This window comes from Odocoileus virginianus, chromosome 4 (genome assembly GCF_023699985.2).
Source record: "Odocoileus virginianus isolate 20LAN1187 ecotype Illinois chromosome 4, Ovbor_1.2, whole genome shotgun sequence".
Taxonomy (NCBI): domain Eukaryota; kingdom Metazoa; phylum Chordata; class Mammalia; order Artiodactyla; family Cervidae; genus Odocoileus; species Odocoileus virginianus.
In genome coordinates, this window is record NC_069677.1 from 8,805,606 (window position 1) to 8,819,738 (window position 14,133).

Sequence of the window (14,133 nt, forward strand, 5' to 3'; positions counted from 1 at the left end):
AGTTCATGATCTGAGCCATGGTCTGACCTCCCGGTCTTGTTTTTGCTGACTGTATAGAGCTTCTCCATCTTTAGCTGCAAAGAATATAATCAATCTGATTTCGGTGTTGGCCATCTGGTGATGTCCTTGTGTAGAGTCTTCTCTTGTTGTTGGTGGAAGAGGGTGTTGGCTATGACCAGTGAGTTCTCTTAGTAAAACTCTATTAGCCTTTGCCCTGCTTCATTATGTACTCCATGGCCAAATCTGCAAGTTACTCCAGGTGTTTCCTGACTTCCTACTTTTGTATTCCAATCCCCTATAATGAAAAGGACATCTTTTTTGGGTGTTAGTTCTAAAAGGTCTTGTAGGTCTTCATAGAACCATTCAACTTTAGGTTCTTCAGCGTTACTGGTCGGGCATAGACTTGGATTACCATGATATTGAATGGTTCGCCTTGGAAACGAACAGAGATCATTCTGTCGTTTTTGAGATTGCATCCAAGTACTGCATTCCAAACTGCACTCTTTTGTTGACTATGATGGTTACTCCATTTCTTCTAAGGGATTCCTGCCCACAGTAGTAGATAAAATGGTCATCTGAGTTAAATTCACCTATTCCAGTCCATTTTAGTTCACTGATTCCTTTTAGTTCTAGGTAATTTGTATATAATATGGGTGACATCAAGGTGATGCTCCCTTGTGCTCCCGATCACCTTCAAAGGGCCCTAACTTCAGTGCTCAGATGAACTGAGATTCTTGATGATGAATTGAGATTCTAAGGGAATAAGCTGGGGCAGCTATTCCCTGTTGGAAAAAAGGTATGAGGTTGAAATGGGAGTAATTCACCTTCCTTCTGAAGGTTCAAATACAGAATGAAGAAACAGGAGAAATCTGTATTCCCAGAGAGCAAAAATTCAGTTTTTTACCTTCTCTTCAATCATCTGTTAATTTAAAAAAAAAAAAAAAAGTGTTCTTGTATCATTTGGGAACTTTGTCAACTCCACAGAGTAAGTCTGATATATTTTCATGTATGAGAAAGTCTGTAAATATGTTGAATATGAAAATTTTTTGGATGTAATGTCACTCCATAAAGCTTAAATGACCCAATTCGAAAAAGTGTTTTGTTTCATAAACTTTGCTTAAGGTTTCTTTTGACATATCATTTTAGTAAAGCATCTAGGATCTGTGAAGGAACAAATCTTCTCAAATTTACACATTAAGAGCTCTCTTAGGAGGACTTCCTGGTGGTCCAGTGGTTAAGAATCCACCTTGCAATGCATGGGAAATGGGTTTGATCCCTGGCTGGGGAACTAAGATCCCATATGCTACAAGGCAAAGGACCTGACGCAGCCTAATTAATTAATTAATTTAAAAAATGCTAAAGAGCTCTCCTAGGGATGTTACAATAATTATTTTTATTATATTGATATGTGTCATCAGGGTAGCCCCTTGTAAGCTGGATGGGACTCTAGACCCCACCTCATATTCTCTGTATTCACTTGGCTGTGCTGGCCCTCTAGCAGCCGCTGAGACAAAGCAGGTGTTGCTTGATCAGCAGCACTTTCCAACATAGAGATTCTCCTTTCAGTATCAAACCTTGAAAGCTCTGGGTCTGGTTTTACTAAAGTGCACTGCACCATCTTACTGAACAGTAACAAAGTCCCAACAATGAGGCTGTAAGAACAGGACCTGTCTATATACTGTTAATCACTTATTCTTTACCTTTACTTTTTGGATCAAATCTGAGACACTGAATTAAATGAATCATCAAAAATATCAGTTCCTATCATATTTTTTTTCCTGTAATAGAACACATAGCATTGTTATTCATCTTTAAAAGAAAAGGGCTTGGATTTCTAGATCCAGACGAGATGGAGTAGATGCGTTTTTCCTTATTCCTCCCACTGCGTACGTGGATGCTCAGTTGTGTCCGACTCTTTCTGACCCCATGGACTGCAGCACACCAGGTTCCTCTTTCCATAGGATTTTCCAGGCAAGAACACTGGAGCGGGTAGCCATTTCCTGCTCCAGGGAATCTTCTTGACCTGGAAATTAAACCCAAGTCTCTTGCTTCTCCTGCATTAGCAGGTAGATTCTTTACCACCATGCCACCTGGGAAAGCCCACAATTCTCCCACTAAGTATTGATAAAAAACCCTCCTCCAGCAGTAAATTGGTAGTGTCCCCCTTTCCCTCTTGGCATGGTGCTAGTGGAAGCCTACTAAAGATTTAAAGAAGATTGATCATTAAAACTTACAAGACTCCAAAATGTTCAGGAACAACTGAAAATCACTCATCATACTAAAAAACAAGGAAATCACAATTTGATTGAGAAAACAAAATTAACAGATTACAAGACCCAAGATGACACAGATGATGGAAACAAATATACAGAATTATAGACGGATTTTAAAGTGGCCATCATATAAATGCTTCAAAAAGTAATAACTAACACACTGGAAATAAATAGAAACAGAGAAAGCCTCAGCAAAGAAATAGAAGATATAAATAAGACCTAAATGGAAATTTTAGAATGAAAAAATATCAAAATATCCAAAGTAAAAATCTAACTCAATGGACTCAAGAGCAGAATAGAAGCGATGAAGGAAAAAAGTATCGATGAACCTGAAGATAGAACAATAACAATTATTGCATCTGAATAACAAGAAAGATAAGCAATAAACTGGTTTCATCAAAATTAAAAAGACCTTCTCAATGGAAAGAAGAAAAAAATAAACTGCAGACTGGAAGAAAACATTTGCAAGTCACATAGCTGACAAAACACTTGTATCTGGAATGGAAAAACAAAAAGGCTCTCAAAACTCAACAGTAAAAATTAATGACACAATCAGAAAACAGAAAAAACACAAATATTTCATCAAAAAGGATATATAATGTCAAATAAGCACATAAAAAATGTTAAACATTAGTAGCCATTATGCAAATTAAAACCACAATGGAAAAGCATTACATACCTATTAAAAACTAAAATACAGTTACAATATCAAATGCTGATGAAGCTGCAGCATTTGATATTGAAACTGGATCACTCATATATTGTTGTAAAATAATATAGTCATTCTGGAATGTAGTTTTGTAGCTTCTTTAAAATCTACACATACTTACTATATGACCTAGCATTTGCACTCCTGGGCAGTTATCTCAGAGAAATTAAAACTTACTGTCCATATGAAAGTCTATACACAAGTGTTTACAGCAGCTTTATTTATAGTAGCTAAAAATTAGAAACAACACAAGACCTTCAATGGATGAATGGTTAAAGCAGTACATTCATACCATGAAATACTGTTCATCAATAAAAAGAATGACGTATCGATACATGCAAAGATGTTATGGATGTCAAGGGCATTATACATAAGTAAAGCTAATTTCAAAAGGTTACATACTAAAAAATTCTCAGAATGAGACAAAATGAGATGGAGAAACAGATAAATGGTTGCCAGAAGTTACGGATGTGGAGATGGGAGGGACAGGAAGAATGACTATAAACTAATAGCACAAGGGATGTATTCGTGATGATGGGCCAGTTGTGTATGTTGTTGCAGTGGCGGTTGCATGACTCCACACATATGATAAAGTTGCACAGAACTATACACATACTTGAGTGAAAGTCTAATTGGTGAAACCTGCATAAGGTCTTTGAATTGTACTAATGACTATTTCCTGGTTTTGAAATCAAATTATAGTGATGTAAGATATTACCACTGGAGGAAACTGGATGAAGAGTACATGAAAGCTCTTTGTATTATTTTTTTTGCAACTCTCTACAAATCTATAATTATTTCATAATAATAAAAGAATAAACCAAAAGGATCACAACAAACTGTGGAAAATTCTTAAGAAGATGGGAAGACTAGACCACCTTACCTGTCTCTTAAAAAACCTGTATGCAGGTCAAGAAGCAACAGAACTGGACATGGAAAAAGAGACTAGTTCAAATTTGGAAAAGGAGTATCACAAGGCTATATATTGTCACCCTGCTTATTTAACTTATATGCAGAGTACATCAATTAAAATACTAGGCTGTAGGATGAATCACAAGCTGGAATCAAGATTGCTGGGGAAAATATCAGCAATCTCAGACATGCTGATGATACCACTCTACTGGCAGAAAGTGAAGAGGAACTAAGGAGCCTCTAGATAAGGATGAAAGAGGAGAGTGAAAAAGGTGGCTTAAAGTTCAACATTCAAAAAACTAAGATCATGGCATTGGTCCCATCACTTCATGGCAAACAGAAGGGGAAGAAGTGGAAACAGTGACAGATTTTCTTTTCTTGGGCTCCAGAATCACTGTAGACAGTGACTGCAGCGATGAAATTAAAAGACGCTTGCTTCTTGGAAGGAAAGCTATGACAAACCTAGAAAGCGTATTCAAAAGCAGAGACATCACTTTGTCAACAAAGGTCTATATAGTCAAAGCTACAGTTTTTCCAGTAGTCCTCTGAGAGTTGGACCATAAAGAAAGCTGAGTGCCAAAGAATGATGCTTTTGAATCGTGGTGCTGAAGAAGACTCCTGAGAGTCCCTTGGACTACAAGGAGATCAAACCAGTCAATCCTAAAGGAACTCAGTCCTGAATATTCATTGGAAGGACTGACGCTGAAGCTGAAGCTCCAATACTTTGGCCACCTGATGTGAAGAGCCTACTCATTGGAAAAGATCCTAATGCTGGGAAAGATTGAGGGCAGGAGAACAGGGCAACAGAAGATGAGATAGTTAGATGGCATTACCAACTCAATGGACATGAGTTTGAGTAAAGTCTGGGAGACAGTGGACAGAGAAGCCTGGCATGCTACAGTCCATGGGGTCACAAAGAGTCAGACATGACTTCCCAACTGAACAACAATGAACAACAACAGAAAGGGTTATAAAGCAGAGATTACTATACCTGAGCTGATGCAGCTCATGCTGCCAGGAGACGTTTTCCTGCTTGAGCTCTTCTTGCATAATCTGAAATGTTTTTGTCTTATCTTGATACTCCTGAAGTTGAGCCTTCAGTGGACGTAACTCAGTGATTTCTTGGTTAATCTGTAAATATTGCTGCTGCAGATTCTTTAACTCCTTCAGCTTTAACCAAAAGGAAAGTAAAAGGGTAATTTATCACATTTCATCCACTTAGCTAGCTCCCTGTTAAGTCAGTCAACATCACAATAGACTACTAACACCTAACAATTCACTGACATAATTGCAGCATGAATCCCTAATGTAATTGAAATACATGCAGCCAGGCTGGTGGGAATCTCCCCAAGGAGTGGCCATGAAGGCAGCAGAGTCCAACAACTGCAACTTCAACGCCAGTCCCCTGGCTCTGAGGGCCTAAGCTGATTTTAGATTTACAACTCTGGAGATGAGATAGACAAAGGACTCATAGATGCTTGGGGGTGGTAACTCCCTAAGACAAGAAATACAAAGATAGACTGGCTTTCTATTTAACCACGTGCCCTGGCTAGGCTTCTAAACTCTGGTTCATGAATATCAATCTTAATTCTACCATAGCTGATCTTGATTATAAAGAAGGCAGTGATATCCAGGCCCAGTGCTTAAGAACAGTTAGAATTTGGAGTCAGTTATCCTGCCCACATAATGTGTGCTCCTATGCATGTTTCACATACTCTTTAAGCCTTAATTTCCTCCACCTATAAAATGAAGATAATTAAAGTACCTCTTATAAATATTATGAGAATTTGACAAGAAAATTAATACGCTCCACATATAAAAGTCAGTGGCGGTGTTAATGAAGATGAACTTGCCTTTAAATAACAAACCTGCCTATCTATTATTACATTCCAGATATATCTTCTAACTCTTTACCCGCAATATTCATTAAAAGCTTGGCAATAAGAAATAATGTGAGGATGTCAGGGCAAAGAGGGGAGTCCTAAATACATATCTCTTTCACCCATCTGGAAATATCACTAAAGCTACAATGAAGATATTTTATAAGCATAAAACACCAGAACAAGAACAACAAGAGACAAGTCAGTAGCAATGAAATTAATTTTGGAAGCTAAAAAGTAGATGCATAAATGGTAACTGACTTAAGAGATCTGGGAATGGCAAGTCTTAAAATGGCAGTTGGGAAAGCCAAGAACCAACAGAACTTACTCAGCAGACTCTCCAAAAGGCTTAGGAATTAACAGCACCAGTCTCTTCTGGGAAAGATAGTGATAGGAGTAGCAAGGAGGTGATGGCTGAAATAAGGAGGATCAGATGAAAGATGCTTAAAAACAACATCCCTAAATACACTCCCAATTTCACACTTTTTGTTGCTCTGACAGACAAGAAGAATTTGATCCTTTAGAGAAGGTTGAAGGAGTGTCTCTGGACTATGGAACAGCTGAAGGTAAAGGTACTGCTCCAGCACCAGGGTGATCAGTTGAATGCATGCTTTCTGAATATTAGAAGACTTTTCTCATACTCAGCTCGAAGAGTTCTGGCACAGAGGCCTTTACCATCCATGCAGGAAACGGAGAAGTCTTCTTTGGAAAATCCGACTAACCCAAGAGGAACTAAAGATATCAACATGGGACTGCCCTCAAAAAGCTCAGCAAGATAACCATGAGCTGAAACTCAGTTGGTAAGTCCCACCTACAAGCATTTCTTAGACTCCACCTTTGAACATGAAGAACAAACCACTGATTAACCCTTCCCTGAAGAACAGCTAACATTAGGCAGAGATAAAAAGAAACTGGAAGAAAAGTAATCCAGAAGAGATTAACAGAAAAAAGCATGTCATGTACTCAAAGATTTAAAAGAATATTGGAAATCAGAAGCATTATAGCAGAAAATTTAAAACTATAAAGAAAAACTCACAAGAAAATTTCAAAGAACAAATCTGCCCCAAATCTACTTACAGAGATAAATTAAGAACATATATCTATGAGACCAAAAAAAAAAATAATCCTTAGAAATCAGGAACATGATAGCAAAAATGAAAACTTCAATACAGGATTCATAAGACAGAGGTAAGAAAAGTCTTCCCAAAATAAAAAGGATAGAAAAGGTAAGAAAATTATAGAACCAACCCAGAAGGCCCTACACCTAGGTAACAGAATTTCACAGGGGAGAAAAAGGCAGTAGAGAAAAAGGACCAGGGAAAGTGGTAAAACAGAATTCAAAGGAATTTCTCAAAATTGGTGAACTTCTTAGATTCTTAGACTTCTTAGATTCAAAGGATGAGACAGAATGATGAATAAAAACAGACTCACACCAAAACACATTATTGTGAAACATCAGAACATACTGGACTGAAAGATTCTACATGTAGTTGACGATTGAACAACACAAGGGTGGGGGTACCCACCCTCTGTGAAGCTGAAAATCTGTGTGTACTTTACTGTCAGCTCCCCCTGTATCTTCTATATCTGCTGTTCCACAACCACAGAGTCAATCAACTGCTGATCCTAGAGTACTGTAGTAGTTATCACTGAAGAAAACCCATGTATAAGTGAATCCATGCATTTTAAAGCCATGCTGTTCAAGGTCCAACTGTATTTCCAGAGAGAGAGAGAGACATGAGGGAGGGGAGAAAGCTAGAGATAGAACTAGATAAACAATGAGAGAACCAGATAACATAAAAAGGATCAAGGATCAGAATCTCTGGACTCCTGAACCACAATGTAAGCTAAAAGGGAATAGAACAATGTCTTCACAGTTTTGAAAAGAAATCATTTCAGCCTAGAATTCTGTACTCTATCAAACTATCAGAAATGATATTTCCCTGTATCTTTTCTCGGAGAGTTACTGATTTATTCCAACAAAATGATGGCACAAAACCAAGATGAGGAAAACATAGAATACAAGAAACAGGAGATCTAACACAGGAGAGAAAAGGAGGGAGATATTCTAGAAAGAAAATTACGTCCTAGGAATAACATAGGGCAACTGATTCACATAAGAGCAAAAAAGAGACTTCAAGAGAATTTTCTTCCTAAAGACAAAACATACAGGAATAAACATCTTGAAAAATTTGGATAAATGACAGTAAATCTGGGGTTAAATTACATTGATAAGTACAAAGAAAACTCAGTAACAACAACAAAAACACAGTTATTCATTCCAGGAAAAACAAAGGTGACAAGGAAAATAAAAGTAATACATAGGTTGGGAGGTGCTTGTGCCTAATTGTGTCAGATTCTTTGCAACTCTTTGCAAATCCAGTATTGCAACTTGAATACTGGAGTGGGTTGCCATTTTCTTCTCCAGGGGATCTTCCCAACCCAGGGATGAAACCCATGTCTCCTGCATTGCAGGCAGATTCTTTACCCACCGAGCCCTGCTTCTCTTGAATTGGCAGGTGGATTCTTTACCACTGAGCCAGATGGGAAGCCCCTCATATCTTTAAATGCTACCTCAAATCATTTTCAGACTGAAGTGTACATACGAACGAAAAGGCACTTCTAGAGATTTGCTCTCCAGCCTTTAGGCAGGAACTGCCTAAGTGCTTAATTTGATTATGGGAAAGTACTAAGGAAGTTTGGGTGATGAAAACTCCAAAATGTTTCCAGACTTGTCTGTTACGCCCTAGTAGAATCCCCTGGGTTATTAACTCCTTGCCACTTAGACCCTCAGACTTTATTTGGGAAACTTCCCTTTGATTAACTATGGAAAGAAGAGGACCAAAGTAACCTGAGCTCCTTTCAAACTGAGCTCCTCCCTTGGGTGGTCCTGAGAGAAAGGAAGTCTAGTCTAGGCAGAGGTGACAATTTGCTGGCCTGGGCTGAATATTTAAACTGACAGTGACTAAAATGTTATCATACATGCAGCCAGTGGCTGAGAGACTAGAAATTTCAATGCTCATTAGACAGAGTGAGAACAAGATGCGTGGAAAAGAAGAGTCGATGGAGTTAACAGTAATTCAGTAAGTATGCAGAAAGGCCTCAGCAGACTGGCAGAGCCTGTATGCAGTATCACTGAGTCAGACTGTCAGGCCTTCATGTGATTTATAACCCTGCTTAGGCTTTATGATTCAGTCATGGCAGATATAAAAGCCTCAGTCTCGAAAGTTCCTATAATCTCCCTACATGCCAATTTCACAAAATAGAGAAAACAGTATTTTCTCTATTTTGTAACAACCTATTTCTCTATTATCAGTAACAACCACACTGACAGAGAATATCCACCACAATTGTTGATTATCTACCATATGATTAACTACCCTTCTGCTAAAAACCATGTGAAATACAAACAAGTATAAGACATGACATTTACCAGGAGTTTGAAATTTAAATGGTGCAATAAAAAAATATAAGGGTATAGAAATTTTACACACACAAACACACACACCCATATATATCAAGACAATATGGGACAAAAGAGAAGAGAAGCATAAGGGAAGTATAGACAGAAGGTAATAGACAATCAAGTGATCTGCAAATGTGACCAGAGGATCTAAGCTCTGGAGCAACCTTTAAAGAGCAGGAATCTTTGCCCAAAAAAGGAAAACGGAGAGGACATTTTTGTTCAGAGGATAGTAAGGTGGGTAAGTAGACCAGTTTGTGGGTGAGTAGATCAGATGGCTGACATTAAGAGTAGGAGTAGGGAAGCAGTAAAAGGGGACGCTGGAAAGACAGGAAGATACAAACCATAGGGTCTTAAAACCAGACCAAGAGGTTTGGATCCTAAGCATATCTTAGAGATAGAATAATTTTTAAAGGTTACTGAACAATGCTGTAATAAGACAGTAGTTTCAGAAAAATATATTCAGCAATGGAGGGGTGACAACTGGGAGCACCAACATTATAGCCATTTAAGGGTAAAGTGTTAAAAATTTACCCTAAGGTGTTGATGATGGAAAGGAAAAAGAAGTATTTGAGGCACACTATGAATAAAGAAATGATAGACCCTAGATAGATTCAATGCAGGAATACAGCCAATATTTTGTAACAACTGTAAATCAAAAGTAACTTTTAAGAATTGTACAAAAATTTTTAAAAAAGAAATGATAGACTTTGATGATTAAATGAAATAAAATCATAGACAGTTATGAGCCTTAGGAAACAAAAGAACATTACTATGATTTATATGGAAATTAAAACATACTGGCTTTACACCACAGGGAACTATAGTCAATATCTTGTAATAACCTACAATGAAAAATAATTTCAAAAATAATATATGTGTATATATATAACTAAATCACCTGTGCACCTAAAACATTGTAAGTCAACTGTACTTCAATAAATATATATATTAAGAAAAAAATAAATAAAAAATGCTTTGGCTTGTAAATACCCAGCAGACAAAAAGATATTAATAGAACAGGAGTTAAGAGATAGAAAGTTTAGCCCCTAGTATTTATAATAGCTAAAAACAGTAAAGCAACTCATTGAATAAAACATAGCTAATTCAGAATCCATCCTAAAGCTTTCAGGAAAAAAATTTTGACCTAGAAGATAATCAACACCTGGATAAGTCAGCAGTCCCCAACCTATTTGGCACAAGGGACCAGTTTCAAGGAAGACAGTTTTCCACGACTGGGGGTGGGGTGGGGTGGGGATGGTTTGGGGATGGTTCAAGCGTATTACTTTTATTGTGCACTTTATTTCTAATCTCATGCCACTGCTAATCTGACAGGAGATACTGGTCTGCATCTGGAGGCTGGGGACCTCTGCTATAAATTATATGTGCGGTATATATGGTTCTGAAGAAAACTTTTTGAATTTGCATTCTGAAAACAATGACAAAAGGTTAAGCTTCTAGAACAAAGTCAGCTAAACTGACACTATTTTAAAAATAAAAATAAATAAGTCTAAACTGTATTAATGTCAAAATTGTAGCTGAAAAGGGAGGCTTTGTTCAGATTACAAAAAGGAAAAAAGATTGTCTATAAATATTCAGTATTAAATATAATATGAAGGAACACATTACCTACCAAGAAAAAAGATCTGCATAAGACTTTACAGTTTAGGAGAAATGATTTTTTCCCCGAGGCTAATCTTAAAAACTAGAATTTTCATATTTTGGATTTAAAAATAGAAAATTTAGCCTTTTGAAGTTCAAGTTATTGCCCATTTGAGTATATGGCCTAGACAGAGTTAAGAAACTGTCATGAAAGTGAAAAGAATAATGTCACAAAGTAGAATCCTGACAGCCTGGCTGGGCTCATACAGTTCCAGTTTTGCCTCTAAATTTTGATGATCTACAAGTTTTCAGGAAAAAAAAAAAAGACCTGGATTAAACTATGGGACCCTCTTAAAAGCAGTAAAAATTTAACACTGGAGATCTTCCTTATCTTTCTCTAAGATTTAAAAAAAAAAAGTTGGATATATAAAGGGAAGTGGGAAAAATGGTTCAGTCTCAAAGCTTTACTAAACAGTCATGTAAAATTATTTAAATTAATCCCTTTTACATTTAACTTTTTTTTTTTTTTACAAATAGCTCTCTATCTCTTAGTCCTTTTGTGACCAATGTCACAAAAACTCACCAATGTGAGTTCTGTGCAAAGGAGATCAGTAATTTTTTTTAAAACAGCAATGGCAGATTTAACGTAATTTAAATAATGTTTCTCTAAGACCAAAAACAATCTGTGGGGCGTATGAGATCGTCCCAGAATGCCACGTTAAAATGAATAAAAATTTTTACCATTTTCTGTAAAAATGAAAATCAATTTAAAGAAAGTTTCAAAAACTCTCAGAAGAAGATTGGAAAGAAAAAACTAAACACTCACTAGTCGGTCCCGGTCATTTTGGAGTGATGACATAGCTTTTTTTAAACTCTGTACTTCAGCAGGGCTGGTTGTAGGTGGGGCTGCAGACCTCTGCCTCCCATCCTCTGACTTGCGGAATCTCTCCAGTTCACTCAACAGGCGATCTCTCTCATTCTGCAGGCTGGCCATAGCCTTGGAAAAGGACTGCACTTGGTTGTAAGAATCTTCCAGTTGTGAGGACAAGTGAAGCAGTTGCTCATCTTTGGACAGAAGCTGCTGGTTAAGTTTCTCAAGGTGGGGCAAAATGTTATCCTCAGTGGAAATCACTGGAAATGCAGCTTTAGAAACAAGAACATCTCTCTCCCTGCTTACGAGGCCCTGTTCTCTCAGCTGTGCCAACTCCTTCAGGCTGGCCTCATATTTCCTTTTTAGTTCCTCAAGTTTCTCATGGGCCTGATCTCTACTGTTTTGTAGGGAACTCATTGACCTTCCAAAGGACTGGATTTGTGCTGTGAGATCTTTGTTTTCTTTGGTGACCACGAGTAACCTCTGTTCCATCTCCACCAGATCTCTCGCTAGCTCCGCCACCCTCTCTTCTGCTGTTTCAGTTTCATTGCGCATTATCCCTGCATCGTGATGAAGATGCTTTAATTCTTTCTTCAGTTTGTCTTCAATTTCACCTACCTTCTTGGCAGCTTCCTTCTGAACATGAACCAAATCCTCTTCCAGTTCTAGAACTCTCTTCTGAGAGGAAGAAAGGACAGTACTTAACTTCTGTACCTCTTCTTCTTTGGCTTTTAATTGGGCCTGAAATATTCCTAGAGTACCTTCTTCTTGCAAGGCTGTCAACTGTTTCTTTAATTGCGATAGAGAGACTTTCAAGCTCTCAGTCTCTTTAGCTAAATCTTGTTTTTCCTCCTGGAGGGCAAGAGAGGACCTCTGCAACTCCCCCCTTGCTTCCTCAGACTCCTTGAGCTTTGCTTCTAATTTAGCATATTCACCTTTCAGGTCCTTGGTCTGCTGAAGCTGAGCTTCAAGGAGCTGCTTTTGCTGACAGTCTTTCTTCGATAACACTTGGTTCAGGTCTTCTCTATACTGGATCAGCTCTGCATTGAGCTTGGCATTCTCAGAATTAAGGTCATCCATATGACTTCTCAAGCATCGGATTTCTTCCTTCAGCTTATTATTCTCAGTAGCAGCATCTTGAATGAGTTGGTCTTTTTCCAAGATCACAGAGAGATGTCGTTCTTCCAGCTGTTGGTAGTCACTGACTATGCGGTCTCGGTCATCCTGGAGAGAAGACATGGATTTAACGAAGGAATTCAACTGAGCCTTCTGCTGCATGTTCTCCTTTTTCATGTTTTTCAGTGTTTCCATAAGCTGATTGGTTCTGTCAACAGCTTTTTTGTTCTCCTCTTCTAAGACAGTGTTCTCCTCTTCCTCCTGGGACAGCAGATTTTCCAGTTCTTTAATTTCTTTATCATGCTGCTGATGCAGTTCAGCCACAGCCACTTGGACTGCCTGTTCCTTGGCAGAAAGCAGGCTTATAATCTTTTGCTCCTTCATGTTTATTTCTTCATGCAGCCTATTGGTCAGTTGCCTGGAGGCCTGAAGATCAGTCTCCAGCTGCTCATAACTGAACTTACAATTCTGGATATCAGCTTCTTTCTGCTTTATGATCCCTTCCAAATTTTCTTTATTTTCCTTAAATTTTTCTAGAGAGTTATTTAAATCAGTTGACTGGTCTCTGAGAATCTTCAGTTCTGATTCCAACTTAGCTAAATCATCCTGAGAACTACGGTATAGATTTTGAGTCTCTTCGAGCTGGGACAAAAGTTCTTTGTTTTCTCCTTGCAGAGTATCACAGACCTTCTGCTGAATCTGGACCTCTGTCTGAGCTTTGGACTCCCACATCTGTTTGTCATGCTCAAGCCTAGAAAAAAAGGTCATCAATTACAGATTTCAAAAAGTACTTGATGCCTAAGAAACAAAACAGGTACTCAGATCTACAAATCAATAAACATTCATAATTGACGGTGTTTTTAATAAAGAGGTATTAGTTCTACTGAATGTTCTGTATTAAAAGTGTATTGCATCTGAGAATTTATATAAAAATAAACTCCAAAGTATGTTGTTAATTTAGTGACATGAGTCTGGATACTCTGAAGAGTGCCCCCAATTTTGTACTTGGTTCCAGATAAGCTGTTGTCTGGCCCCTTAATGAAATAATCTTGGTATGAGAGGCAAATGAGGAAATTTGTCTCTGAGCAGAGGGATTCTACTGAAAATGAAAGAGTATGGTGTGGGGATGCTGTTAGTTCCTGAATTATTTAAAACTGAAGTTTGAGGAAAATAACTCCAGCAGGCATATGCAATATGAATTGATGTAGAACATGGGGAAGAGAAGAGGAGATCATTTCAGAGGCTAAGGCAGTAATTCGAAAGTATAGAAATTTATACTATGGTAAAAATTCAGAGATAGGCAAGGA

The 14,133-nt window shown here is 37.8% G+C and overlaps 1 protein-coding gene across 11 annotated transcripts in view; it reads right to left on the reverse strand.

Annotated features, from left to right (window-relative positions):
• Positions 1-14,133, reverse strand: part of GOLGB1 (golgin B1) — a 74,564-nt gene that overhangs the window by 13,895 nt on the left and 46,536 nt on the right. For all 11 annotated transcript variants that reach the window (XM_070466044.1, XM_070466043.1, XM_070466040.1 and 8 more), the window contains 2 exons: positions 11,666-13,577; positions 4,886-5,064 (listed from right to left, as the gene is read on the reverse strand). In XM_070466044.1, coding sequence (XP_070322145.1) covers positions 4,886-5,064; positions 11,666-13,577 — 2,091 coding nt within the window. The remainder of the gene's footprint in view (positions 1-4,885; positions 5,065-11,665; positions 13,578-14,133) is intronic.